The 27,244-nt window shown below is 47.6% G+C and overlaps 1 protein-coding gene across 3 annotated transcripts in view; it reads left to right on the top strand.

The window, feature by feature from the left end:
- The first annotated feature begins 6,382 nt into the window (after window positions 1-6,382).
- Window positions 6,383-27,244, top strand: part of LOC310890278 (SKI family transcriptional corepressor 2-like) — a 29,189-nt gene continuing 8,327 nt past the window's right edge. For 2 of the 3 annotated variants that reach the window (XM_083819089.1, XM_083819091.1), the window contains exons 1-6: window positions 6,383-10,603; window positions 11,246-11,306; window positions 11,632-11,706; window positions 19,030-19,095; window positions 19,477-19,575; window positions 24,568-24,635. In XM_083819089.1, the coding sequence (XP_083675215.1) occupies window positions 8,369-10,603; window positions 11,246-11,306; window positions 11,632-11,706; window positions 19,030-19,095; window positions 19,477-19,575; window positions 24,568-24,635 (2,604 nt within the window). In that variant the 5' untranslated portion in view covers window positions 6,383-8,368. The remainder of the gene's footprint in view (window positions 10,604-11,245; window positions 11,307-11,631; window positions 11,707-19,029; window positions 19,096-19,476; window positions 19,576-24,567; window positions 24,636-27,244) is intronic. The other variant, XM_083819090.1, reaches the window with a different exon arrangement.

The raw sequence follows: 27,244 nt of genomic DNA, 5'->3' as shown, positions 1-27,244 counted from the left end.
ATAAATAATTGCAACCCCCAGCGTGATGAAGCTCTGATAAAATGGTAACGACGCTCCTAATGTAAATGATAAAAATAGTAGTTTGGAGATTTGGGAAAAGAGGGGGCTTGTCCAGCCTGTACGCCCCTCAGAGCCACCCCCAGGCTTTGCATTTCGGAGCAAAATTGCTTCAAACCTCCGCGGAAACCCGAAATCACGGCTCCGCCGCCCTCGGCCCGGGGATGGGGACAGGTCTGCGGAGACCACCCGGCACTCTGCGGGTCCTGAGCTCCTCGGGAGCTCCGGGGCAAAATGCGGTGAAATTTGGGACCCACCCAAAACCGTTTCGGTTTTGCGCCAAAGCGCAGCGCAAAGGCGCGCGGCAGGGAGGGCTTTGGTATGGCGGGGGAGGCTCGAGGAAGGTCTTGGGGGGAGACCGTGACACCTGGAGACCCCCCAGCCCCTTGCACTCCTTCAGCTCCGCGGGGAGCAGGGGCAGGATCTGGCCCTGCGGACCCTTGGCTTCGCGCACGCACCAATGTGAATTTGGTGCCCGGGTAAATTTGACCTGCTTCTTGGCCCAGATACGTTTCAAACACTTTTTCCGTTTAAAAAAAAAAAATATATATATATATATATATGTGTGTGTGTGTGTGTATAAATAAATAAAAGATAAAAAGAAAATGGAATAAAAAGAGAAAGGACGAAAGGTTTTTTAAAATAATAATAATAACACAGGCTTTGTGGGCACCGAAGTGCCGCTGTCGTGAGCGCGATGCGGTGCGCAAAGCTTTCCCGGTGCGGGGTTTGGGGCCATTCCGGCCCGGGAGAGCAGTGCAGGGCCGGGGCCGGGGCAGCCCTGGCTGTGCCCCCCACCCCATAAACTCGTCACCCTTCTCCCCGGAAAAGAGGATCAAGGGGGCACGAATGCATACAACCCCCCCAGGACTCCTCTCCTCCTCCCCAGCCCGGCTCCTTCAGGGTCTTCATCCTCGACGAAGGGGGGGGGACACAGCCGCAGGACAACGGGTGACTCCCCTCTGGGGGCCGGGAGCCCCCCTTTGCTGGGGGGGGACACTCTCCCGTCCCCCAATACCTTGGGGTATGCGCGCAGCCTAACAGCACAGGCTGCGGTGCTCCTCTCCTTGCAGCAAGCTAAAGGCTGTTCTCTTAATGAATTACTAATGAGTTAAAATTGGACAGCCGGCTTAATTAAAGCGTAGAGGCAATGTGTTTACCACATTGTAATTGAACTCATTAGGGCTCCGGCTTTGTGTTTTTAAGCAGCCGCCTTGTTCCGCACGTCGAGTGATCGGCGGGGAGTGCTTGCTGGGGACGGGGACTCCGCGGGAAAGGGAGGTCTGGGGACAGCCTCGTCCCCCCTACCTTTCTGTAGGGCCGTATTCGGGGAGGGGGGGTCCTCCTGCTGTCCCACAAAGCGCCCCGGGTTGCAGAGGTGCTCGGCTTTCAGTGGGAGAAGCAGAGAAGGGGTGCAAGGATTTTTATTTTTTTTAGGGGAAGGGGGGGGATCTGGGGAAGCAGAGCCCGCCCACACACCAGGGTGCCTCTTGCCCCCCTCCAGCCCTACTTCATAAGGCGTGGGGCACCCCTCCATCCTCCGCAGCCGTCGGGGCGGACCTGCCCGGGGGTGGCAGCGGCGGCGGAGTAGGGGCGGCCGTTGGCCCCCCGGCAAGGGGAGGGGGCCGGGGAAGGGGGCGGCTTCCCCGTGCCGCTTGCAGGGCGCTGCCTGGCTGCTAGAAGGCGTCCAAGACCCGAGCCACCCGCGGCACAGCCACCGCGACAGAGGCAGGAGCCAAAGTTCCGCGGAGCGCGACCCGGGGGGGCCCCCCATGGAGGTCGGGCGGCCAGGTAAACCTCAGGGGATGGGGCTGAAGGGGGGAGCTGGGGAGGGATAGAGGTGGGGAACCCACCTCCTGGGGTTGAGAACGAAGAGAGATCGTCGCTTGTTGTCTCGATGGGTCGTGCGGCCCCGAGGTGGGGGAAGGATACTGCCCGGCACTGGGTGGTGGGGCAAGGGGCGGCCGGGGAGGACTCTTGCCTTGTCCCCCGAAAATTTGGGCTGCAGCAGAGGGAAGGGGCAATGAATCGGGGCTACGCATCTCCCCCTTCCACCTTCTCGCATAGTTTTATATATAATATTTTTTTTGGAATTTCCGTTCGAAATCGTGAAGTTCGGGCCGGTTTAGGGAACGGCCGGGAGGCGCAGGGCTGGGCGCACCTCAAAGCGGGGACCCCTCGGGGGGTTCGGCCTCCAACCCCCGCCGGGAAAGGGTTAGTGTGGGGGGAGAGGGGTTGGGAAATCCCAAGAGGTGGGATAGAAGACGGCAACTGCCTCTGCCAGTAGCTCCAAGGTTTAACATCGTGGGGAGGGAAGACGACGCATTTTTATTAGTATATTTACCGACTGCGCCCTGAGGGTCTTGGGGGCCGGAGAGCTGGAGCCAAAGTAGGGGAAAAATAGATGCAGGTTGGGGCAGCCCGGGGGGAAGCCCTCTCCCCCCAAGACCTTGCTCGACGGCTGCATGCTTGTTGCACATCTCCTGCCCGTCAGCTGCCCCGGAGCAGGGGCTCATCGCGGTGTATGTGAGCCTTTGGAGACCACCCATATAAAGCTGGTTGTAGGGAAAGCGCGCTTGTAGCAGAACATCCTCCACGACGAGTCACTTTTTAATATAGTGATGGAATCATGGCGAGGAAGGAGGGGGGAGAGGGGGATGCGGTGGTGGAAGGGGAAAGAAGTTGCATTTGGTTGGAGAGGCAGAAGGTGACGAGCCAGACCCCTAAGTGGGTAATGTGAACTGTCAAGGAGAGCAGGAGCGTAAAAGCCAAACAATCCCAATCCCCACAGGTTGTTTATTCCTCATAAAATACAACTCTACATAGCAGGAAGTTACTGCAAACATTTATCAATAATGAATGAATCTCCTGTAATAAAATACTCACGTAATTAGCTACAGTCAAGTACGTACATTATGCCAAGCCTTTTGTAACTCTTTCTTGAAAATCCGACAAATCCTCTCAAACAGCCTCTTAAGAAGCGGGCTTTAAAAAAAAAAAAAAAAAGAGCAAACCATCACCATTTCTCCTTCTTTCACCAAACCATTTCTCCTTCTTTTATGCCGTTTCTGAAACCCAAACCATAACTACTCCTGAAATATAACAGAAAACTCTTTGGTGAATTCAGAAGAGTCATTAACATTCAGCTTTAAGTGAATGTTAACAGTAAATAAAGAAATCTCTTGATTGTAATAGTTGCAACAAAGCAATAATAAACCAGTGGGTGGTCATCAGTAATGATAAATGTATCATTATTACTGTGTGTTGGGAAACGGGGTTTGGAAAGTACTTCAGACTTTTTAGTGGCAAGCTTGGTGGCAATTCGTTTCTTAGCCTGAAAAAAAAAAAAAAAGCCATATAATTTTATACACAATTTAGGTGAAAATAAATTTAAATCTGTATATTACATTTTTAATTTCAAGATAGTAATTAAAGCTGGTTCATTATATCTCCTCTGAAAGTCTCAGCGCTCATCTTAATTGCCTGTTTGTACAAGCTGCTTTCTAAGACACCCAAGGTTACTGGGTTCTGGAAGAGGCAAAACTGAATTATTTACTGACGCGATGAGTCTTCGCCCCATAACGTCACGTTTCCCTAGGAAGTTTGGGATCGTCGGTCCCCAGCCCTGTCGGGGCCTCGATTTTACTGTCGTGGAAGTTTGTTGCTCGTTTAAATACTTAAAGCAAGCGCGTTGCTAATGGAAGACGTTCACAGCGCTTTAATTTATGCGTCGGAAAGCAAAATCAATAGCTGAGGTGTTTTCAGTTTGGGATTTTCCCTCCCCCGGGGGTTAATTCACCCACCTCTAAATGTGCAGCTGTTGCCCCCCTGCCACCACGTCCCCAGACAGGACAAAAATAAAGGCACTCGCGCTTTTAGGCGCTGGGGAGGAAGAGGATGAGATGCGTAGCAGCGGTCTTCTCCCGAGCTGCGAGTCGCTTCTCCTCCGAGGAAAGCAAGATCGCAAACCGCGATTTTGGTGCCGTTTCTGGTGGGTGGGTGCCGGGGGCCGGCGGAGCCCCTTTCCCCGACGGGGGTCCCCGCGTTTGCTGGCGGGGGTCTGCACGTACCTTCGGCGATGGCCAACTCGGTTTTCATCACTCGGAGCGCATTAAATTGGGAAGTTATCAGGGCTCCCTCAGACAAAAGATGATGCTGTTCGCTCTTCCTTCCCTTCAGCCGCCGCTCTGGCTTTCAGCTGCTGGAGGGGTATCAAACTCCCCCGAAATGCCCGAGCCCTGAACTCTCCTAGTGCCTTTAAAGTGCCGGGAGAAGATCGCTTGAGTCTTTTCCCCTTCCCGTTGTAATGACTGTAGCCGCATCTTTTCGAGGCGTCCTCTTGCCACCGGAAAAACTCTGCGTAGATCTCTGCCCTTTTGTTGTGCCTAGCTGGGTTATTCAAGAGCAGAGACAAAAGCCCGAAGTGATGTGATATAAATGAGCTCCGGGGTTTTCCAGATGGGACCACCTCTATTCCAAATGCCCCTCTGCTTTCCGCTTAATACGAAAAAACCGCGATTAAAAAAAAAAATACTTAGAAAATGGCCTCGCTGTAGACCAAGTGGCACGGTGAAATGTACCCCAGACTATTTTTAAAACCTCCTTTGCCGCCTAAATTTTGTTCGGAAAAACGGGTTTATAACGATACTTTGTGTGTCTGCTACTTTCATGGCTGTAAGTTTCAATGGGATGTGGAGGGGTGGGAGGAGGGAATGGGTCCGCGTTGGGGGTGGTTTTCTTTGTGTTTTTTTTAAACGCAGCGAGGTTATCTCTTTCCTCGTGGCCTGTCTGCTACAACACTTAAGCGCCGTGGAAGTAAATAAAGGCCGTAAGGACGGGATGGGGTGGTTTAAACTTGGCTGCTTTTCTCTGCTGCTTGATTTTGCATGAAGCAATATCCAGCAAGATCTGCTGCTTTCGCCTCGCTTCTAGCCACTCCAGAGTAGGATCGCGATAGGGAAGGGAAGAGGGAAAAGGAGCCAGGACTCGTGCTTATCCCTCCCAAGCTCCTGGGAGAAGTTCGTCCGCTTTCCCCTCTCCCCTCTAAGGTGGCGGCTCCAACCCAGCCATTGCAAACGGCAACAGAAATAAATAAATAAATAAATAAATAAATAAATAAATAAACGGGACTAATTGGGGGCGGCAGCAGGACGGGAGCCCGGTTCTGCAGTGTGCGGACACCCCCTTCCAAGCCCGGATGGCCGCCTCGCCCCTGTTGGGGTGCGGGCTGGGCTCCGGCCGTCCCCGGTAGTGTCCATGGGGTCGGTGGCGGCTGCGGCAGACCGGCATGACGCGCCCTCCTCGGTGTCACCTGCGGGATCCGCCCGGCCCCTGGGCAGCCCGACCTTTCTCCAACACCCTCACCCCACGCCCTTATCGCGCTGCTCCGCGAGGATTCCCAACAGGTTTACGTGGAGAAAAAGTAGAGAAAGGTGTATCTGCTCGCCCCGGTGCTGAAGCGGATCGGTCTGCTCCCACCTCGGAGAGTTCCGCCGAGCTGAGGCCCCTCGATGTGGCTACAGGCAGCGGCACTGTCACACGCACTGTCCGGCACTCTTCTGTCCACGGGGGCTAAGTCCACCTGGGGTTCATCTCTCCCTACAGCAGAAATTGAGGAAGCCCTTCAATTTCTGCTATGCTTTGCAAAGAGGTCGGTGGCGCTGAGCAGGTGAACGAAAAAGTTTACTTTTGCTTTTCGTTTAATGACCATGAAATAAAAGGCAAGCGCTGGCTGACGACTCCCCAGGACCGAGCCTGTGTTTTCAGACTATCTCAGTCTGCGAGGCTCGACTGAAGGGAGGACCTTCGTTGAAGGCGCGTTGCGCGACCCGCGAGTCCTTTTCGTCCCTTGCAACCGCTTGCAGCCCTCCTTCATCGCAGGGCTCAGAGCCCGAGGAGGCTGCACATCCCTGCTTCTCCGGGGAACCGTCGGGGCTGAGCCACCGTGGCAGAGCCCCACTGCCACCCGGGGACGGGGCAGTCCGGCGGCCGCTGCGGGGACGCACGCACCGAGCTCCCGCAAGGGCCGGCGGCTTCTCCCGATAACCCCCCCGGCCCTCCTGGTGCCGGCCAGGCACCGAGGGAGAGAAGACAAGGAAGGGAGATTTTCTCCGTGGCGTGGTAATAGATCATACAATGTGTGACACGGGTTTAACCAATAAAACAATTTGAATCAATTAGCTGGCGGAGGAGAGTTTTGAAGTGTAAAATTCATGTCAGTCTGGCTAGGAAGCATTGATTAAAATGTCACCAATGTGAGGCTTACAGCTATTGCTCACATGAAAGCAGCGGACTCCGTGCAGAAGAGGCTCGAGAAAACGGGGGGGGAGGGAAAGCGGGGGGCTCCGTGTGACAGTCGCGGAACGGGGGCGAGCGGAGTTTAATAAGAAGTGACAGAAGTAATAAGGAGAGGTGTGATTTTGCCATGTTAGCGCGGACCCGAGCGATCGGGGGGCTCCGCAGTTCCGCTGCCCGGCACAAAGAGCGGAGAGAGCCGGAGATGCCCGCGGGTGCCCTGTGAGAGATCGGCGCCGAGATTTTCGCCCGGCTCTGGGACGGCCGAGCGAAAAACAGAAAGAAAAAAGGGAAAACACACATCACTTTTTCGTGGGTAAATGCGCAGAAACGTTTGGCATTGCTCATGCGGATGGAGAGAAAGACGGAGATGGATTCATTTTTGTAAAAAGGAAAAAAAAAATAAAACAAAAAACAGAGGGGTTTTACGAAACACCCGATAGTCCATATTTTCCCCCGGTTTAGCCAGAATAGAGTTTTCCTTTCATTTATTTTTTTTCTCGGCGGTTTTTTGCCGGTTCCGCAGTTTTCCTCTCCCAGAAGGAAGGCAGTGGGCGGATTTGACCTCTTCGCTCCCTCCTGCCGCCGGGATGGGACCTTCGGCCGCCCCCTGCTCCCTGCCGAGATTCGGCAAGACCATGAAATATCTGCATGTTTCACCTGCTTGGGGAATTAAGAAGAAAAAAAAAAAAAAAGGAGGTAGACGTGGCAGCCGTGCTGCAGACTATTTGCAGGGATTTTTATTTCTTTTCCCCTCGCTGGGTACATAATGAAATTAGAAAAATCCCATTTGCGCTGTGTTGCTCTTTGTGAGCTCCTCAGTGAGAATCTCGGACCGGATCTGTCTTTTTTTTTGGCGAACCGCAGTTTGGGGAGGGGTGCGCAGCACTGCCACCCTCGCCCGGGCCGCACCAGCTGCATCCCGTTGTTGCTTGAAATCAACTTTTTTTCCCTTTTTTCCCTGTCTCTTTCTCCTCCCGCCCTGTAATTTCTGACGGTATTCAAAAATACAATTTGCGGAAAGACGCGGCTTTTCTACTCACTGAGCACATCCAATTCCTTGGAAGAGGACCATGGGGAGGAGGAAAAAAAGAGGGGGGAAGGGAAAAGCCCCCCCACCCCTTAAAGGGAGACGGAGCACGGGTGAGGCCGGGGGGACGCTGAGCGGGGTCCCGGGGGACAGCGACGGGGGGGCGCTCCCCGACGGGGCGCCCCGACCCCTCCTGGGGCGGGGAGGGAGGGAAGAAAGGATGAAGGGAGGGCTGGGGGCCGGACCCCCGGCCGGGGGGAGATGAGTGCGGCATGGCCCGCCCTCCCCCACCTCCCCCGCTGACGTCACCGCACCCACGTTTTGGGGGGGAGGCAGAGAAGCGCGGAGCCTCCGCGCAGAGGCTTGGTCCTGGTGGCCGCGCTGCTGCGGGGATGCGCGGCTGGAGGGGGGCCCGGCGGCGGCGGCGGCACGGCTAGAGAGCACCCGCTGAGGTAAAGGGAGCCGGGAGGGCAGGGAAATGAACTTTTTCTATCTCCCTTCCCCGGAGCCCCCTCCCCCCCCCCCCGGAGGATGCTGCCGGCCGATTTTGTCGGGCAGCGGCCGTTTTCTAGGATTGGGAGGTGGGTACGGGCTGTGGGACGAGGGCTGGGAGCCCGTCCTCATGGGGAGGCTATGGGATTTGCTTGGCGAAGGGGAGCGGTACGTGATGCGCGGGCCGGGAGAAGCGGGGTGGCCGTCGGAGAAACGCTGTGTGCGAGCGGGCCCGGCTCTCAGCACCCCGCTTTGTTGCGGAGCCCCTCTCGCTCCCTTGTCAGGGCGGGTTTAGGGTTTAGGGGCCAGGGCCGCCGTCGGGGAACGCGGCCAAGCGGGGAGCCGCACAGGGATGCTCAGCACCCGTCCGACGGGGCGGGCGGGCTCCTGCCCAATGGGGGTCCCGGTTGACGGCTCTCTCTCTCTCTCTCTCTCTCCCCCTTTATCCCCGGGCGGCCGCAGCTGGAGCAGAGCAGCCCCCCCGGCACTGAAGAGATGGCGACGAGCCCGCTGCCCGGCCCCACGGACATCCTGTTGCCGTCACCGTCCAGCGCGTACCCGCCGGACCCCATGAGCCAGCCGCGGGCCGGCCACGCCACCATGAAGCCCAACCAGGTGGGGCAGGTGATCCTCTACGGCATCCCCATCGTGTCCCTGGTGATCGATGGGCAGGAGCGGCTGTGCCTGGCGCAGATCTCCAACACGCTGCTCAAGAACTTCAGCTACAACGAGATCCACAACCGGCGGGTGGCCCTGGGCATCACCTGCGTGCAGTGCACGCCGGTGCAGCTGGAGATCCTGCGGCGGGCCGGGGCCATGCCCATCTCCTCCCGCCGCTGCGGCATGATCACCAAGCGGGAGGCCGAGCGGCTCTGCAAGTCCTTCCTGGGGGAGAACCGGCCGCCCAAACTGCCGGACAACTTCGCCTTCGACGTGTCGCACGAGTGCGCCTGGGGCTGCCGGGGCAGCTTCATCCCGGCCCGCTACAACAGCTCCCGCGCCAAGTGCATCAAGTGCAGCTACTGCAGCATGTACTTCTCCCCCAACAAGTTCATCTTCCACTCGCACCGCACCCCCGACGCCAAGTACACGCAGCCCGACGCCGCCAACTTCAACTCGTGGCGCCGCCACCTCAAGCTCACCGACAAGAGCCCCCAGGACGAGCTGGTCTTCGCCTGGGAGGACGTCAAGGCCATGTTCAACGGCGGCAGCCGCAAGCGGGCCCTGCCGCCCGCCCCCCCGGCGCCCCCCGCCGCCGCCGCCGCCGCCGCCCCCTGCCACCCGCTAGGCTCGGTGAAGGCGGCGGCAGCTGTGGTGGGCGGGGGGCTGCTGAGCCCCCACCTGCTGGCGGCACCGCCGGACCTGCACCAGAAGCGGCCCCGCTTCGAGGAGGACGACGAGCTGCAGGAGGCGGTGGCGGCGGCGGTGCACGGCGGCAAGAGCCCGCGGAGCTACCCGGTCATCCCGGTGCCCAGCAAGGGCTCCTTCGGCGGCGTGCTGCACAAGTTCCCCGCCTGCGGGGGGCTCTTCCCGCACCCCTACGGCTTCCCCGCCGCCGCCTTCGGGCTGTGCCACAAGAAGGAGGAGGGCGGTGGTGGCGGCGGGGCCGAGACCCTCGGCGGAGGGCACAAGGCCGGCGGGGGGGCGTCGGGCGGGGGGCTCTCGGGGCTCTTCTGGCCCGGCAGGAAGGACGCCGCCTTCTACCCGCCCTTCTGCATGTTCTGGCCGCCCCGCACGCCCGCCGGCCTGCCGGTGCCCACCTACCTGCAGCCGCCGCCGCAGCCCCCCGGCGCTTTGGGCTGCTCGCTGGGCGACGGCGCCGGGCTGCTCCGCCAGGCATTCCTGGACCTCTCGGAGCCCGGCGGCGAGCCGGGAGCCCCGGGGCTGGCCACGACCCCCGCCTCCGCCTCCGCCGCTCCCCCCCAAGCCCCCGCCGCCGCCGCGGTGCGGGACCCGCTCTTCGAGTCGCCCCCTGGCGGAGGCGGCGGCGCGGAGCCGGCCTCGCCCGCGGCCTCGGAAGGGGGCGGCGGGGCGGCTGGGGGCGGCCGGGTCCCCTCGCATCCCCCGCACCTGCTGGAAGCCGCGGGGGGCGGCCGCAAGTCGGGGGGTGGCGGCGGTGGCTACCACCACTCCAGCGCTTTCCGCCCGGTGGGCGGCAAGGAGGACTCGGAGAGCCTGGCCAAGCTGCACGGTGGCGGCCCGCACCGCCCCGCGTCGCCGCTGCAGCTCCTGCTGCCCCCCCCGCCGCCCCCGCCGCCCCCCGAGGATGGGGGCTGCGACCGGCACCCGCACCCCGCGCCGCCGCCCCCGCACCCCCCGCACCGCCTCCTCTCCCCCGGCGGCACCAGCTGCAGCTTCGCCAGCGAGGACAGCAGCGAGGAGGAGGACGAGGAGGATGAGGAGGATGAGCCCGAGGTGGATGTCGAGGGGCACAAGCCCCCCGAGGAGGAGGAGGACGAGGAGGAGGAGGAGGAGGATGGAGAGGAGGAGGAGGACGAGGCTGATCCCCTGGTGGCCTCCAGCCGCTTCTCGCCAGCCCGGGGCCCACTGGAGAAGGGTGGCCGGGATCGCCCCACTGCCACCATCCCCTTTGCCCGGCCACCCGTCGAGGAGAAGCCTGGCGAAGGCCAGGTCCCACCACAGCCTCTTCCCGGGCACCCCAAGGCCGGCAGTGGCAGCAGCAGCCCCGCACACCACCCGTCGCTGGAGGAGCAGCCCTCCTACAAAGATGTAAATGGCCCCTTCAGGCTCCATCCCAAGTGGGCTGCATGGCACAGGAGGAGGCTGGACGGGTCCCCCCGCCATGTGCCAGACCACCATGGGGCCCAGTGCTGTGGCAAGGCCACCCTGCATCCCCACCCCAAAACCAACCCACCGTGGCCCTGCATTCTGCTCCCTGTCACCGAGCCGCTTCGAGGAAGCGAGCACCTCACAGCATCCCCAGCACACCGAGCCCAGCCCAGACCTGGAGGCTTAAAAAGAGCAGATTTGTTAAATCGTTGCCTCAGTGTAGCGCAGAGCCATGAGGTACACGGCTGCTGGTATCTGGCACCACAAAGTCCTCCATGGTCATCGTGAAATGGCGCACCCCTTCATCCCAGGTTAATGCTCGAGATAAAATAACCCAGGCCCAATCTTAGCCCCTTACCCATCCCGCACACACCTGGGAGGTTGCCCACAAGTTTCCAGGGGGACACATATTCCTTCCCAAACGGCAGCTGTGAAAGAAAACATGGTGGGATCCCCCAAAACATTGTTCCCGTGGGTGCTCTTTTTGTGCTCGCATCTTGGTAATCTGCCCAAGACTGCGTATCTGCTCCTAATTGTTTTCAGTATTGATTTTGTGCATTTTGCTCTTTTCTGTTTTTCTAGAATCAGAAAAGCAAGGAGAGTAATCAAGTCATCTTGCCCACAAAAGAGGATAACTTCTCAGGTGAGTACAGGCGTAGGTCTGCCGGCTTGCCGTAAGGTGTGGGAATTCACGGTTGCATGTTTTGTGTGGGTTTGTTCTCTGTCCCTCAGTTTAAACAAAAAATAAATCACTTCCGTGATTTCAATTAAAAAAATCCATTAAACATTCTAATAGTCTCTCTATGGTGGTAATTTAGCACTATGTTCATTCACATCCAAAACGCATCTCCGTGCGTGCTGAATATACCAATATATATTTACTTTTTTCTGGATTCTGATACTCGTTCTGGTTTGCAGTTTCTTGCTGGCGAAAGCATTTTAAGCACTGTGTTTTGTTTGGATTTCAGATAAGAACAAGGAGCATAATTTTTTCATCACAGATTCAGAGCCTTCAGGAGGAGACTTCTGGAGAGATATAGCAGGTAGGCTCAGAAGATGGTAGAGGATAAAGAGACAGAGACTTAAATTCATAATCAAATGTCTGAATATTTAGTACAAGGGTAAAGATAAAAACAATTGCAAGCAGATATAACTGAGAAAAATGCAAATAGGTGGAAAGCAGTGACATTAATAGGAATAAGATTATTAATTGCTGGGCATATTTCAGCAGAAATTTCAGAAATGTATCAGGTTACACAATGAAACAGGCTGGAAAAGCATAAAATGACAATAATTGAAATGTTCTCTTTGAAACCTTCCATTAAAAAGGATCACAGCTTATTGCTTTTAATATCTGTCAGAAAGACATTAAAGGTGTTTTATGACATCTATGCCAACATTTATATTATCTCCATGATAATGATCTCTACACAAAATGTATAATACATTTACAAAAATTACATTATACAAATTAAATGAAACCACCTTTTACTGATTGCTAAATGTCTCCAAGGGGTTTGGGAAAGACGTGATTAGAAGTTTTGATACTAAGTTGTCTATTGCAGTGTCTTAAGGAGAGGGTTTTGTTTCTTGGGAAAAAGGAATCTAATTTTCCATTTATGTAATGCAAACTGCCTTGGCTTTGACTATTCACGGTTAATTGACTGTCAAACGAGGTTGTTATCCTCAGGCAATGTCTGCAAATTTGCCTGTCAAATGAGACAGAGAGAGCAAGCGGGGAGAGAGAGAGTTGTACAAGGAGTGGAAATGAAGAAATGGGATCTTATAGAAATCTTATATAATAGCAGAGAACAATTGAAAGATCACAAACATTTGTAAATCTGTCCCATTTTAAAGGGCATTTTTTAGGAATACATGATAAAACCTACTCTAGGTATAGTACATCAGGAAGAAACCTATTGGTGTTTAAGATTTTGTCAATTCTGTGATTGAGTTTGATCAAGGTTGTGGACCAGTGGATAGTACCTAATTACCTTCTGTACTTTCAAACAATTACCACTGATAGCACAACAGTGATACTAGTAGATCTAAACCTTTAGAACCCGAGAATTTTTAGGAATACAGTACATAGTGCATAGGAAGTGTCCTGCCCTGTAGCCAATTTATTTTGAAAAAACATTTTTTTTTTTGTCTTTTCAAAAATGATTCTATCTGTGTTCATTTTAAAAAGTAAATTATGGCAATATTTTGCTTTTTTACGTAGACTTTATAGCGCCTCTCTCTATATAAAACCCAAATGTTTGTATTCACTGTTATTATGTGTCCGTGGCAGCTATATGTTTATCTACATGGTAAATTTAAATGTAAATTTTAGTTTTCAAAGTTATGACCTACCCTGCGTGTTTTGAATCTGGGGAGAGTCTTAAAGATACTGAGTAAACTGAGAGCAGCACCTGGGTGTTAGAAGGTCTCCGGACTGGATCTGAGATAAATTGACTGTAAAGAAATGCAAAATGTTTAGGGGCTCATTTCTGAAAATGCTTTCTGTGTGCTCTCTAAGCAAGAGCAGTCACATTATCTTCAGCAAGACTCGTATCGGTATCTTCATATAGGATTGGGCCTTCTTAATCTTGCCCAGAATTAGTGGGTTATATTCACAGTGCTTTTGTGCTTGATTGTCAAAACATTCTGCAGAATATTCTGGCTCTCCAATTTGTTTAATACTGTCAATACATTTATGAGTTATTTAACACTGCGCGTTCCTAATATGATTAAGAAAGATTAAATGATTCCGGAAAAATTCCTCTTGATGTGAGATCAACTTGTATTTCTTCAGTAGACTTAGCAAAAAGAGCCCTAAAATGAATGCCGTATTTTCTGTGCCAGAGACAACATTTGCATATGTTTGCTTAGTATTCTCAATATGCCAATGAACTTGGAAAGTCAAACGAGGCAGAGCTATTTCCAAGGCTGAAACCGATAAGGGCTTGATGGTCCTGCAGCCGTTCGTGCTGCACAGCCAGTAAACTGTCAGTGAAAATCCCCCTTTTCTTTCCGGTCTGGCAGTTCTCCAAAAGAGCTCAAAATTATTCATATTCCCATAGCAGTTTTGAAAGATATCGGTGACCAACTTACGTAACTAGTCCTTTTTTTTTTTTTTTTTTTTTGGAAAGCTGCAGTTCGCCATCCCATCCCTCCTTCGGCACCTGCAGTTGAAGGGTAGAGAAGCTTTGCGTCTCAGGCACACAGTGGCATTGTAATGCTGCATTGCAAATACTGCATATTTTTTAAAGAGAAGTTGAGTTCTGTAAGCTGTTTCCAAATCACTGTAAATTTGCATCTGTTTTAATAAGAAACATGAGCTCTAAAAGTAAATGATGTCAACAGCTAGAAGCCAGCTTCTCAAATCTTGTTATGATTTCCCCGGTTTTGTTTCTTTTGATTTCTAAAAAAAATGGCTTGGCAAGCAGTCCAGGGAAACTTCAGACAAGGAACAGTGAGCCAGATACTTCTTTCATTTATTCATAAATATATATCCAGAATGACTCTGAAAATATAAGTGCAATTACTACAGATTTACAGTAGTTCGTAGAGGATTGGAAACAGCGCAGCATGTCTTAGGTATGGCAAGCAGTTGTATAGTCTTTATGGGGATAAGTGGGTGGCAAAGCACTGGATTCAGAAGTTAAATGACATAAAATTTATTATGGAAGTGGTTTGCCAAAAAGCAAAGGTAAAAGTTGAAGTGGGGGTTAAATTTAAATTTGAGACCCAATACTGCAAATTAATAGATAAGGTTGCATGTGAATACGTGGATACACACGGCAGACAAAACTGCAGACAGGCAGTAGGATTGGGTTCTTATTTAATATTCCTGTCTCTTTTCTCTTCTGTTGTTACTAAGGAGTTTAGGAGCTCTCTTTGAATTATTAAAAAGGGGAGAATATTGTTGAATTTCTTTATTTTTGCAAGTTTCAGAATATTCAGTGTTGTTTTCGTGTGTGGGTTTTTTTGTTTAAGACCTGTCTTCTAGATGCTGGTGAGAATCTCACCTTCCATTTAAAACAAACCAAAAATTAGAAATGTTCTAGCCCTATCCTATTCTGTGCTTCTAGAATAAAGTTATGAAATACTTCCCAGATGTATGTCCGCGGCTCAGACCAAAAACCAATTGTTTTGTTGTCTAAAACATTGGATTTTTTTTGTCAGTCACAGTTTTTGAATGTTTAGTGTGAAATCCCCAAGCTGTTTTTTCCTCTATCTGTTAGAGATATTTTGCAGATATTTTAAAATCTGATGTCCATGTTTTGAACTTTAAATGGAGGTTATAAACTGGGCTTTATATCTGCAAAAATAGAACTAGTTTGTTTTAAAGTTAAACCACTTTCAGGGCAAATTAACATTTGAATCTCCAGATTTTGCAAGGCGTGTGTATCAGCCCCGGTACAGAAAAGCACTTAAAATATGCTTATTATGTTTCCTAAAATAGGCATATTTTCCAAAGGTCTGATTAGCCTATTGATTATTCATCCCCCAAATGTGGCATGAATATTCAAGATGCATGAATATTTTCAGTAAGGGTGTGTTTTGGTAGGATTTCTTCAGGACAAACGCAAGAACTGTGCGTGTCCTAAAGCAAGTAATTAATTGTAAATACAGATGGAGCCTTTGGAGCTCTCAAAGTCTGCCAGTTCACATCTGCCTATATTTTTTAAATGAATATATATTTGTACCCAGAAGATACCAATATCGTCAGCACCGCGGTCTTTGTGCCTGCGCACAGCACTCGCTCCAGCAAAAACAAACAAACAAACTTTTAAGTTATGGTGGTCCTGGTAGACCATCAATGCTGCAGGCTGTCTCACCGTGAAGTTCACCTCATAGGGATGAGCTGCAGGCTGCGCGTGCTCTGCGGTACATAGTGCCATCCAGGAATAACAAGGCCGATGCCCAGCTACAGACAGAGCTTTATTTTTTTTTTTTTTAATTCAAATCTTAACAATTCCAGTGAGTGCAGAGTTAATGAAATGGTGGCATCCAAGAGCTGAGGTTGTGGCGATGTACAAACAGGGACCTCCTGTTTTTAGAGCGCCGATAAAGTAATTCAAGGCATGCCTATCCACAGACACCACTGCTCCTTTCCTCCGTGGGTGGATGTTCGTGTTCAAGAATAAGAATGTCGTTTGTGTAACCCCAAAATATAACCCACTTTTATTCCAGATTAAAAATGCCTGCGCTAATTGGAAAGAACCCAAGCTAATTGGCAAGAACAGAGGTACCGAAAGCTTTAGGGGAGGCAGTGCAGAGTGGCCGTGGATACTTTGTCCCCTCCGGCCCCTAGCCAGCAGGCCGTTGAGGTACAGGTTGATTTTTCTTGACTAAACCGAAGCTGAACCTCTCAGAAACAAACCCTAGATGTCCACAGAGGGGGTTTGAGCAGCTTTCAGTGCTTCTGTTTTACGTGCTGCTGAGCAGGCCCAAGTTTGTGTGTAGCAGACAAGGCCCAAGAGAGTTATGGTGGAGCTATTATGAGGGGAAGCGATTTTTTCTTAGACTGATTAAAATTCTTTGGGCTTTCTGTTTGTTTGTTTTTAAACACCTATTTAGCTTTTAATTAACATTTAAGAGAAAGGAAGCTGGTTAAATATTCAATACCTCCTCCCTTTCAATTAAGGTATAACAGTACACAACACATGATGAGGCCTCTGGGAAGTACGGAAAAACTGAGAAGAGCAGTTTCCTGATTATCATTTTGAGGGGGACTGGAAAGGTGAAACTCATCTGATTATTATCATTATTACCATTAACAATAATAATGTCAAGGCCTTGTTTGAACATCAGAAAGCAGTTTAAAAATGCAGTTGATTCTTTAAAACTGATGTGCTGGGTTTTGCCTTTAAATACCTTCACTTTTCCCATCCTGTTCTTTACTTATTTGGGAGGCAAGGGTTGTAGATTTTCTAATAAGCCTTTTCAGGAGCTTAGTAGGGAGGCTATAGATGCTGGAGAAGTTTTTCATCATACTACACACCCCTATTTTTATTTTCATGTTAAAAGTTCTTTAAGTCCCAGAGAGTCGCAGCCTCAAACCATACGGCCCTGAAAGCTCAGCCAAGCATCTGGGAAAGAGCCGTCTCTGTGGCTGCCATGCTCTGTGCTAGGACCTCGTCTCTTCCCCTTTCTCTTCCCACTCTTAAAGAATCCTGATACCTTCTGTCTGTGAGTCTGTTCTCCCTCAAAATTGCACATTAAACATTCAGAAAAGAATGGCTAAGATTAAATTGTTTGGAGAAAATACACTAATATTTATAATTTAATAAATACCCTCCCTAAACTTCTTCCTTTTTGACTGTGCACCCTCATTCTATATTTATCTGACAAAATACTTCTTTTATTATCAATCCTATTTAAAACTGGATTGTGTTAACTAAAATAAAAAGGCCATTTTGCATTATGGGAACGCTTCAAACTGCTGCCCCAGAAGTGATAAATTTTTCTTTTTTTCAAGGTTGTTTTTTCTTTTAATATGGTGAGACAGCTTACTTGTAGAAAATACTTTGTTTATATGTTTATACAAAATATAATACAAAAATGGTATTTTTATAATTGTGTTATGTAAACAGATTTTTAAATGGACTTGCTGGCACCGGGTATCAGTTGTGTAAATGTGTATGCCTCAATTACTTTTTTTTTTTTTTTTTTTAAATAAGGACATAAAAAGAGAGAGCAGATGTTGAAATGCATAGCTATTGGATATGTTTCATATATTATGACTTCAAGGTTTACTGGATATAAGAATACATCGATTTTCAAAAACAGAAATAAATGTTTTGTGAAAAGATTTCTGACTGCATATGAAACAAGACCTTCCAATTCAACTTTCAAATTTGCATATTGTCACAACCTACTATCCAATGCATTGTGACAGCATGAGTTTTTTAAGTAGCTGCTATCTTACCTGTTGTACAGTGACTTCTTCAGTGCTATAGCTTTTTATTTTTCCCCCAAACTAAGAAATTCTCTCCATGACTCTTTCTTCCAAATATGTAAATATATGAGTAGCTTTACATGTGTGTCTTTCTTGTGGTTATTCAACAGTACTTAATGATGTGTATTTACTGTCTGGACAAAAGCGAGAATTAGTCCAATTAGTTTGGTAATTGACTACTTACCAAATATTTTCTTAATTATTGAAAGTCTTTCTATATTTCAACTGTAAGTAATAGAAAATCTCCCAGTTATTTCATTGAGAGTGGTATTTTGTCTTTCAAAAATGTGTTTTCCGGGCTTTTTTTTTTTCAAAACCCTGTTCATAGAAATTAGAGGAAAAATTCACACTTCCAGTGGATAATTAAAATAAATTCTTCTGTCAGAAGGTTTGTATTTAAGTCATACTGTCATCCAGGTGAATATAATACCTTGTGAAGATTTTTTTTTCTTGGTGGTGGTTTGTTTGTTTTCTTGGTTTTTATTTGTAAAGGAAAAGGCTGAAAGGAGCTATATGTATATATATATATATATAGAAATAGTGGAACTCTGATATTTAGAAATTTTTTTACTACTGTATCACTAAGAGTGATGTAAGCAACCAAAGACAGAAGTCTCTGACTTCGTTGACCTCATAGGTGTATCCTTTAGATGCAAATCCAGCCAGCGTCAATTTTTTCTCAGCTGGTTGTTAATTATTTACAGTTATAATAAGTCCTTGGCATACAGCTGTAGAATATTATAAAATTAAAGAGATAACGAAGACAAAAAGGCTCATGCAAAAAGGATTTTTTGTGTGGATTTTGGAACAGGATCCTACCCAGCTAGAAAGCATGGATTTCCTGTTGTGAAGAGAGGAGATGAGACTGTAGGCAAAGCTCTGCCCCTTTCTCATCTCACTTCTAGTCATTCTCTGAGCATCTTCAGGAGGGGATGTAGTGAAAGCGTGGATCAGTTTGGCAGAATACGTGGAAGAGGAGCTCTCCTTGGTATCATGGAGACCTCAAGTCTCGTCTGCAGGAAGCAGTGGTTGGGTAGACACTTTACTGAACTAGAAAAAAATGCAAGTCCTGCAGTCGCTTCTGCAAGGCACACAAAGATGTGCTGTGCTCACAAAATGTGTCTAGGCAGTAAAATTTGACAGAGAGTGTTTTTGGAGCCAAGAGTGCAGTTTGAGCAGAGTGCAGTAGCACGCTTGAGACCCTGAGAGGAGCCAGAACTTCAGAGGTCTCAGGCAGGGCTTGTCCTGTTTGTGAATGACACTTGGATGCCATAAAGAAACCTTAATCTTATTCTTTCTTTGTATTTTTTTTTTCCTTTTTTGCTTCATATTCTCTGGAGCAGTTGCATAGTAAAGACAATACTGATGGAAAGCAGTATTGGTAAATCAATAACTTTTTTTCTTTCTCTTTTTAAAGGTGAACACACACAAGAAACCAATCCACCTCATTCACTGAAGAAGGATGTAGAAAACATGGGGAAAGGTAAAATAAATAAGGGCCTCTTATGTTATAAAACTGCTCTTTGTTTTAATAGAATATGAGGATAATAGGGGGCATTTTTGTTCTGCACCATATTTTAAGCTTGTCAAGTAGCATATGAATAATATATGGACCTTTGGGTGGATATAATTGAGATTAATGCATATATATCAATCAATACATGACACTGTAATATAATACTTTAAAATAATATATTGCATTGATTTATATTCATGGCTTTCTGCACAAAATCTATTGTAGGTCTATGCAACACTTTTTTTTATAACTGCTAAAATATTTTGTCTTATAGTAATGAATTGCTCTATGACTGTTCACTCAAGAATTATTTATACAGATTAGTAAAAGCACTTTTCTCTTTGTTAGAGGAACTCCAGAAGGTTTTGTTTGAACAAATCGACTTACGGAGGAGACTAGAACAGGAATTCCAGGTGTTGAAAGGAAATGCATCATTCCCTGTCTTCAGTAAGACACTTATCTGTGGTTTTGGTGTTATTTGTGGGTTGTTGGTTGTTGTTGGGCTGTTAAAAGTGGGAGAAGTATGTTCTCAGTTGTGTTGCCAGGATTTTTGGCTTAGTTCTGCTGAGGTTGATGGCACGTCCACTGTGGCTTTTGAGGCTGCCAAAGCAAGTCTCTGGTAGAGAAAATCTGAAGCTGGATGTCTGTTTTGGTGTATGTTTGACTGGGTTTGTTAACACTGAACACAGCGCGTCAGCAGGGGTTGAAAATGGGGAGTGTCTCTTCCTCCCAGTGAGCTTTGATCCCAGATCTAATAAAAATCTGTTAAAGCCTGTTGGTAGGGGGTCTTCCAGCACAGAGCCATCACACCACTTCCTGTGCCACGCTCCCTCTCTGCAGGAAGGAGTGGCTGGATATAGGGAAACCTGTCGGGGACTTCTGGGGGTACAGGGATGTCAGTCTTCCTAACCAGCTTCTTGGAGGCTTTTGAAGACAGGGTAATTTATGGACATCTTTTTGTGGTCCTAGCTGATGCTGGAGAATTGATTTGGAGTTTAAGGAGCGTGTTTAAGGAGTGGAAATAACAGTTTGGGTTTTTCCTCTTGAGATGGGTTGTTTGACAGGGCTCTTTGTCCTTGTTTTCCTTTGCGAAATAGATGAAGCACTATATGATTCACAGCAAACCAGGATAGATATTTAAAGCCTTCCCAGACTAATTGTCAGCCTGTTCTGCCTTTTGCTAACTTCTCTTAACTCCTACATGACTGAAATATCTTACCAACAGTCAGGCAAAATACTCTCATGATGGTTTACCATAGTTTCTTAAAGAGTTCAGAAACTCTCTGTTCTTTTAGACCTCCAAGTTCCTTCATAAAAACTCCAGAGACAAAAACCAACATGGCCAGTACCCAGAGATAAACAATTCAACAAAACCCGCTGCTGCAAGCAGAGGAATGTTGCACCTCCCTGACTCAGAAGAAGAGGTGGGAACACAGACGGTGTTTTCCTGTTATTTAAGGAATAAATAATTTTTGCCACTTTCTGTAGCATCAGATAGGGTAAGTTCAGGGAAGCAAGAAAGTGCAAGGCAGGTCTCTGGAAATGATTCCATCTTTAGCCCAAATATTGAAAACCTCATAAATAAAGAAGAGCCTGAGGTGGTATAGATATTAATGAAAGAAGATAACCTCATCCTTCAGTATAAATTCAGTCATTACTTGGGTTTGGGAGTGAGGTAATTTTCACATAATTTGTGTAGATCAAAATATTTGATGTGTGGTATTGGTGAAATGGCATCTTGGAGTTGTGCCATTCAGGTCACTCATTTATCCTTTTGTTCTTCTACAGTAAAATTAATGCTCTGTCATTGCCATGTAAATAAACACTGCAATTAAACCACATGAAATACAATTCAAATAAAAGAAAAGAACACATACAGCCAAACAAGGAAGTGGCAGCTGTGTATGCCGGCTTGAAAAATATGTGGTTTCAACGTACCACAAAGTAGTGGTCAATTTTCTTCAGGATTAAAATAGAAAACAGATAATGTGCTATAAACAATATATGTAAGTGACCGTAAAACCTATTTACAGATTTAGATTTACCAAAAAAAAACCCTTCCCCATATAATAAAACAAAAAAAAATGTGTCTTTGTAAAGCAAGTAAGTGTAAAATCCAAGATTTGTCCTCTAGAGAAGTTTGTGTTGCACTGAAAAAGATGGGGTCTGCTCCAGGCTCTTGCTGCCAGATGGGGCTGCTGCTTCAGGTCGGGGGTTAGAAGCTCTTAGTTTTGCCAGGATTTTGTGGCAAAGTTACTAACAGCCTGTGGTGGTGTTGGGTAGGAAGGAGTTAGGGAGAGAAATTTTAGGAAATCCAGTGAAAGGAACGTGGAGGTAAAATTAAAATTGTATTGCTCGTGGCTTGGAGATGCCTGAGGCTATAGGAGGGAGCAAAAAACAGTGGATAACAGGCTTCGTATTCCAGTCTGGGTCACTGCAGCATCAGGCAGAGGGCTGGGAGGGCTGGGACTGAACCTCTGTCCAGCCCTGAAGCTGCTGGGGACAGAAACACTGCCAGGGTAATTCTCACTCTCGGATGGTGGTGGTTCTCACTGTGCTTTGCAGTGGTAAATGAGAAGCGTTTGGCTTTTAAGTCTTCTCAATCGGTTTTATAAAAGATAAAATTCATCGCTGTTTCAGCAGGGAGTCAACATGTGAGACATTGAAAGTATTGCTCTATCTAGTCTCTAGAAAATGTTCCTGTCAGGTTGCCTGGAGTTAACTCTAAAGTCATCTTTCTTTGGGTCTCACATTTGGAACAGAGCATTTTGGGGGCAGTCGACACGAATAGCATCAAACCAATAACCACAGCGCTGCTATGCCGTCTCACGTGTAAATGTTTTTTGGTGTCTATGCTCTTGTCGTGGAAATGCCTATTAAATGAGAACTGATCCTATTTGCAAGCTCATTCAGCAGTAGAACGCTGCTCGCTTCTCTGTGGCTTGACCTGCTTCAGGTATGGCTGTGATCATTTATAAAGCAGCAGACCTTGCCTTCTGCTGCTTGCACCTTAATTTTTTATGTTGCTAATGCACTTGAATGCTGCAGGTAAGGTTTCCCTTTGCCTAGAAAGTCTCTCAACAAAGAGCAAAAAGACCTCTTGAAGAATTTGCTGACCTGATACGAATATATGCACCTGTGCGTGGTGGCAGCGTGTTCTCCCAGAGCCCTGCGCTGGTCGTACCCTTGGTGTTGACTGGCTCGCATTTTGCCCAGCTGCATTTAACAACACGGCGGTAAAGCAGCAGAGACGTAGGCTAGATAGTTAAAGTATTTAAGTTTGTGTTAAGAAAACTCTTTAAATATTCATAACTTTTCTCCTGGGTATTGCCAGGCTTTGTCTGTAAGCAGTTAGTCTCAGTTAATGCTGCCGGAAAAAATGTTCTCCTTACCATTAACCCCATTTCCACAGTGAGTCTGGGCGTTTGCAGTGCAGGGCTGAGCAGGATTTCCGAGCTGTTTGTTCTGGGAGGTGAGGAAGCTGTGAGGAGGCAGGCAGGGAGGAAGGTGTTGAGGAGATGACTCCGATTTCTCTGCGTAGCCTGCTCCTGTCAAAGTGAAACTGGAAGAGGATCCACATAGCGGGTAGCACAGCTCTGTCAGCATTCGGTGACGGAACAGGGGACTGTCACCTCTTTGTACTGCATAGCTATTTTGGTAAGCAAGAGAGGAATTGCAAATCTGCTTTTATTTGTGTTGGCTTCCTTTACCTGTCAAGTTGGAGCAGAGGAAACAGGCTGAAAAAATCTGTGGGCTTTTGTTTGAAACCTCAAGAAATTCGTTAAGATATGTCACCGTGTCCTTTTGAATGTGGCCACGCCGGACTCCTGATGGTTTCAGCCTGACAAATCGTCTCATTCTTTCTTTGTTTCACTGACATTTTCTTGTCATCCTAAAGTGCTTCCTTGCCTTTTAAACAACAGCTTTTGGTTTTCATTCAGAGAAGGCAAACTTTTTTCATGAAAGATAACAGAGCTCTTCCCCCTTGTGTTTCTTCCAGCCCCTTCCTGTGCCCACATTTGGTGGGGACACATCCCCTTTCCCCACAGGTGAGGTATGTCCTGCCTCCCCACCGTGTTGTGCCACAGCTGCTCTCTGCCATCCTCATTCTGATTTTGGGGTTGAGCTTTTGTGGTGAGCCTGTGGGGCTGAGCTGGCAGTGGGTGAGGTCCCAGCACATGGAGCATTGATAGGAGCCGCATGCTCTCACCTGGGCTCAAATCTTTCTGAGAAATTTAGGTATTTCTGTGACTCCCATTACTGCACTATCTAAGTATATCACAGTCATTTAATCTATTAATCCTTCCAACGTGCTTGGCAGATGAAGCAGTGCTATTATTCCTGATTTACTGGTGATGAAATGAGGCATAGCGAGACACATGCATGGAGCCCAGTAGAGCAGATATTGAACCCAGGCTTCCCGAGTCCTGGGTTCGTGTCCCAACAGCCAACGTGGCTGTTTAACTCTTTTAATTGTTAATTGTAAATAAGTCATTCTAGCTGCCTTGGCTTTGCAGTGCCCTTCGGCAAGCCCACTCTGGCTTGACAGCTCTGCGTGCTGAGGTGCCCCATGCTGTTTTCTGTTGGCATTCACCCTGCTGCTCCCATGGTCAGGGACAGAATTCTGTCTCCTGGATCAAAATGGTGTTGCTTGGAGTGGATTTTCTGTCCTACTACGTTTAATAGTCCATCGCTGCACCCGTGTCTCCATCATGCTGCAGCTCTCCAAGCTCTTTCCTTCTTAAATATTTTTATTTTTCCCGCCCTCTGATAGCAATGTTCTGGATCACAAGCCAGCAGCTAATCTTCTATCCAGATGAAGTTTTGTCTGAAATGGTTACAGTGAAGGAAAATAAGGAAAGGAGTAGCTACCAGAGCCTGTGCAGTTACCCAGCTGTCATGGAAGCTGTGATCTGTATTTCAAAGACTTTTTGCCATCTGAGTTCCACATCACTGTTTAAGGAACTTTAATTTTTTGAGTTGTGTTCAAAGCCGTCAGCATCATGTTATGAACTACAAATCAAACCCTGCATCCTTGAACGCCTTCTGTTCTCACATATTGGACATCCCTATTGATGTCAACAGATTTATACCAAAGCAAAGCAGTTTTTGCTGTTCTTTCCAGTGTCTGTAGAAGTTTGACTGATGACTGCAGAGTCTGGCCCATTGAGAAAATCGTTGTGGGAATGAATGTTAGCAACAGAACCTTAGCAGTCTACATTTGCTAGCTGAGGAAGTAGCTGAATCGTTTTTTCCCAAGCTTTTCTGTTGCCTACAGATTCTCCTACTAGGTAAGAAGTTTCCGTTAGGCACATCTTTTAGTTGGGTGAAAGGCTTTGTGGTGCTTCATAGTTTCTCAGCAGTGGTTGCATTTATATGAATTCTGCTGTGGTCTCTGTTCTAACTACTGCATCTACTTTTTTCTTCTCTTAATTATAGATAATTTTCAAGATCAGATGAAACGGGAGCTGGCATACAGAGAAGAAATGGTACAGCAACTACAAATTGTAAGTTTGTATTCTACTAAAAATGTTATGAACTATCACTTTGTGTTTTTTTTGTTTTTTTGTTTGTTTTTTTAAGTACACTCCCCAAGCCTTTCCTTTGCAAGCCATGCAGATGCAGTATTACTGAGCTCGTATTACCTTATGCTTAGCAAGACGTAAGCATGCAGTTCTCAACTGGTTTAGAGTCTAATTACCTGGAGATTTACTTTCATACAGTAACCAGATGGGTCTTCATGTTTCAACTAAATGGGATGTGTTGACTGAACACCGAGAGGTGCTTCTTCAGAGAGAAACATGAGGACTGAGTCAGTAAACCCTAAGCAGTTAAATACTTGGAAGAGTTGCCAAGGGGTGCAGTTCAGCCCTGGCAAATAAACCTTAGGATGTGTCTTTTTCAAATTTCAGCCATTAGAGTAAGTGCTTAACTCAGCAGTAAAGGTTCCAGCTGCCAAAACGCAGTTCACTGTATGCACACATTGCTGTTTGCTCTATTGCTTGTTTATTCTAAAATCAAGTGGGATATTGCATGTGTGTGTGAGATCGTGTGGCTCTAGATACTTGCATACCAGTGGCCTGTTTTGAAAATTTGGTGTTCAGGGCCTAGCTGAATCCAAAACAAGCAAAGAGTGGAGTATGCGAAGTTGTTTCTTACTCAGATACTGCTTAGTGGAGCACAAATGCAGTATTACGAGCTGGCCATCCTAGAGAATGGGAGGCTGTCAGGCAGTGTTTGTTTTGTTAGTGCTTTGTCTGTGATCAGTCTGACATTCAACAGTTTTTGAGGCAGGCTTGCCAAAGATCCCCACTTGTCTGAATCAGCCCTGTGCTCAAGCATCTAAATTTTCCTAGTGCTTGGCACAGACCCTGGGGCTGGGAGGCGGTCATCCAGCCTTCTGGTACTGTCATTTTCTACTTGATGGGTTAGGACATAAAAATGAAGCTGAAGGCCAGGATTGTCAAGCGTGTGCACCTATGTTTAAAGGCATTTAGGAGTGGCCTTATTTTTAGAGCTGCCGAACATCTCAGCTCTCTGTTCCTGCTGACTTCAGAGATTTCAATGAGAGATGGAGGGTGCTGGAAAGAGATTGTTTATGGAGAAAATCGAGTCCTGAACATCATTGGATTTGTTTTTGCTGCTGGTCTCCACTCCTTAACATGTCCAGTTGTTCTGCATTCCCCCTTGTCCCTCAATGCCTGGCAGGGAGTTTGGCTCAACCTGTAAATTGTTTTGTGACAGAAGGTGGTCATCAGGATGTCATCCTGAAAAGCACTTCCCCTGCTGCTTTGGATTTCAGGCAGGTGACTGTCTGGCTCCTGCTGTCAAGCACATTTAAGCACAAAGTTTGTAGGCCCATTCCAGCCTTTATCTCTCGTGTCAGCTGAACTTGAATCTAACTAACTCTCCTTCCCAAGGTGAGAAGGAAGGGATCATCTCTGTCATTCACTTTGTGGCAGAATCGTGGAGTTGTTTCTGAAAGCAGACATCCCAGACCTTCAGCGAACCAGCTGTGGTGGTTTCTCAGATTAACAAGAAGTGGAGAAATCACAAGATTCAGCATAGTTCTTTTTCTTGGGCAGAAAAAGAAATATGATCATGTAATTCACACCCTTTTCATTAGTGGTACATGCTACAGAAAGACTAATAGTCATTTAATCATTAAACAGAGCTGCTTGAATGTACTTACAGAAACTAGTTTCCACACTTAATGTACTGTACCAGCCGTTCAGAACCTCTTTACTCACTGGCTGCCTGCCTTTGGTATTGTTAAGAGAAATGTTGCCAAAGCATCAGTAAGTCTTTACGTTTGCATTTGGGTATCCCTCCTGATATTGGCGAGGCAGGTAGTACAATAGCAAGACCAATAAAAGGATGTCTGCATATGAAGAACTGAGAGACTGCAGCAAATAACCAGGGTGTCTGTTTAAGCTGGGTGCAGAAATTGTTAGCGATGTTTTGGTTAGTAACTGAAATAGAGTCAGGACTTCTGATGTGATAATCCCTGAAGTTACTTTAAGTTCATGTGAATGTATTCTGTACGGTTATATCTGGCTTTAGACTGATGAGCTGAATGTGCTAATGATATAACTCCATTGGCCTTCTTGGTTTATGCCATGGATGAATTAAATCTTTTGGTAGGTTACATAAAAAGCATGGTTTCTTTTGACTTATTTTTTCTGTCATTTTTAACAGAGGTAGATTGTTTTGTATATACCTGGAATATTGCATCATTGCTTTCACAAAGCTGCCCACACTTAATTTTCTCGTTAACACCGCAGTACAAAGAGAAAAGCAGAAGTTTTTAATGCATACTCAAATCTTAGTTTTACTTGCAGCTTCATAGGTGTATACCTGTATAGGATTAAACATAGAATTTACTGGTTTAACTAGCTACAGAATTTGGCTTAATTGCTTTTTTATTTTGAAGCTCATATGAATGATTCAGGGGTTTTTTTGGCTTTTCTCACCGTTGAGGGAATATACAACTTAATTTAGCTCTTTCTGAACACTTATGCATGATCATAAAGGCATCTCTTTGTTTAAAAGAACTCTTGTAAAAAGCGTGTACCACGTGTATGTTTTGCCAGAGCAAAGATTTCAGTGTCTCTAA

The sequence above is a fragment of the Anser anser genome (genome assembly GCF_964211835.1).
Source record: "Anser anser genome assembly, chromosome: Z".
Taxonomy (NCBI): Eukaryota; Metazoa; Chordata; class Aves; order Anseriformes; family Anatidae; genus Anser; species Anser anser.
This window is presented reverse-complemented; position numbering and strand designations above follow the sequence as displayed.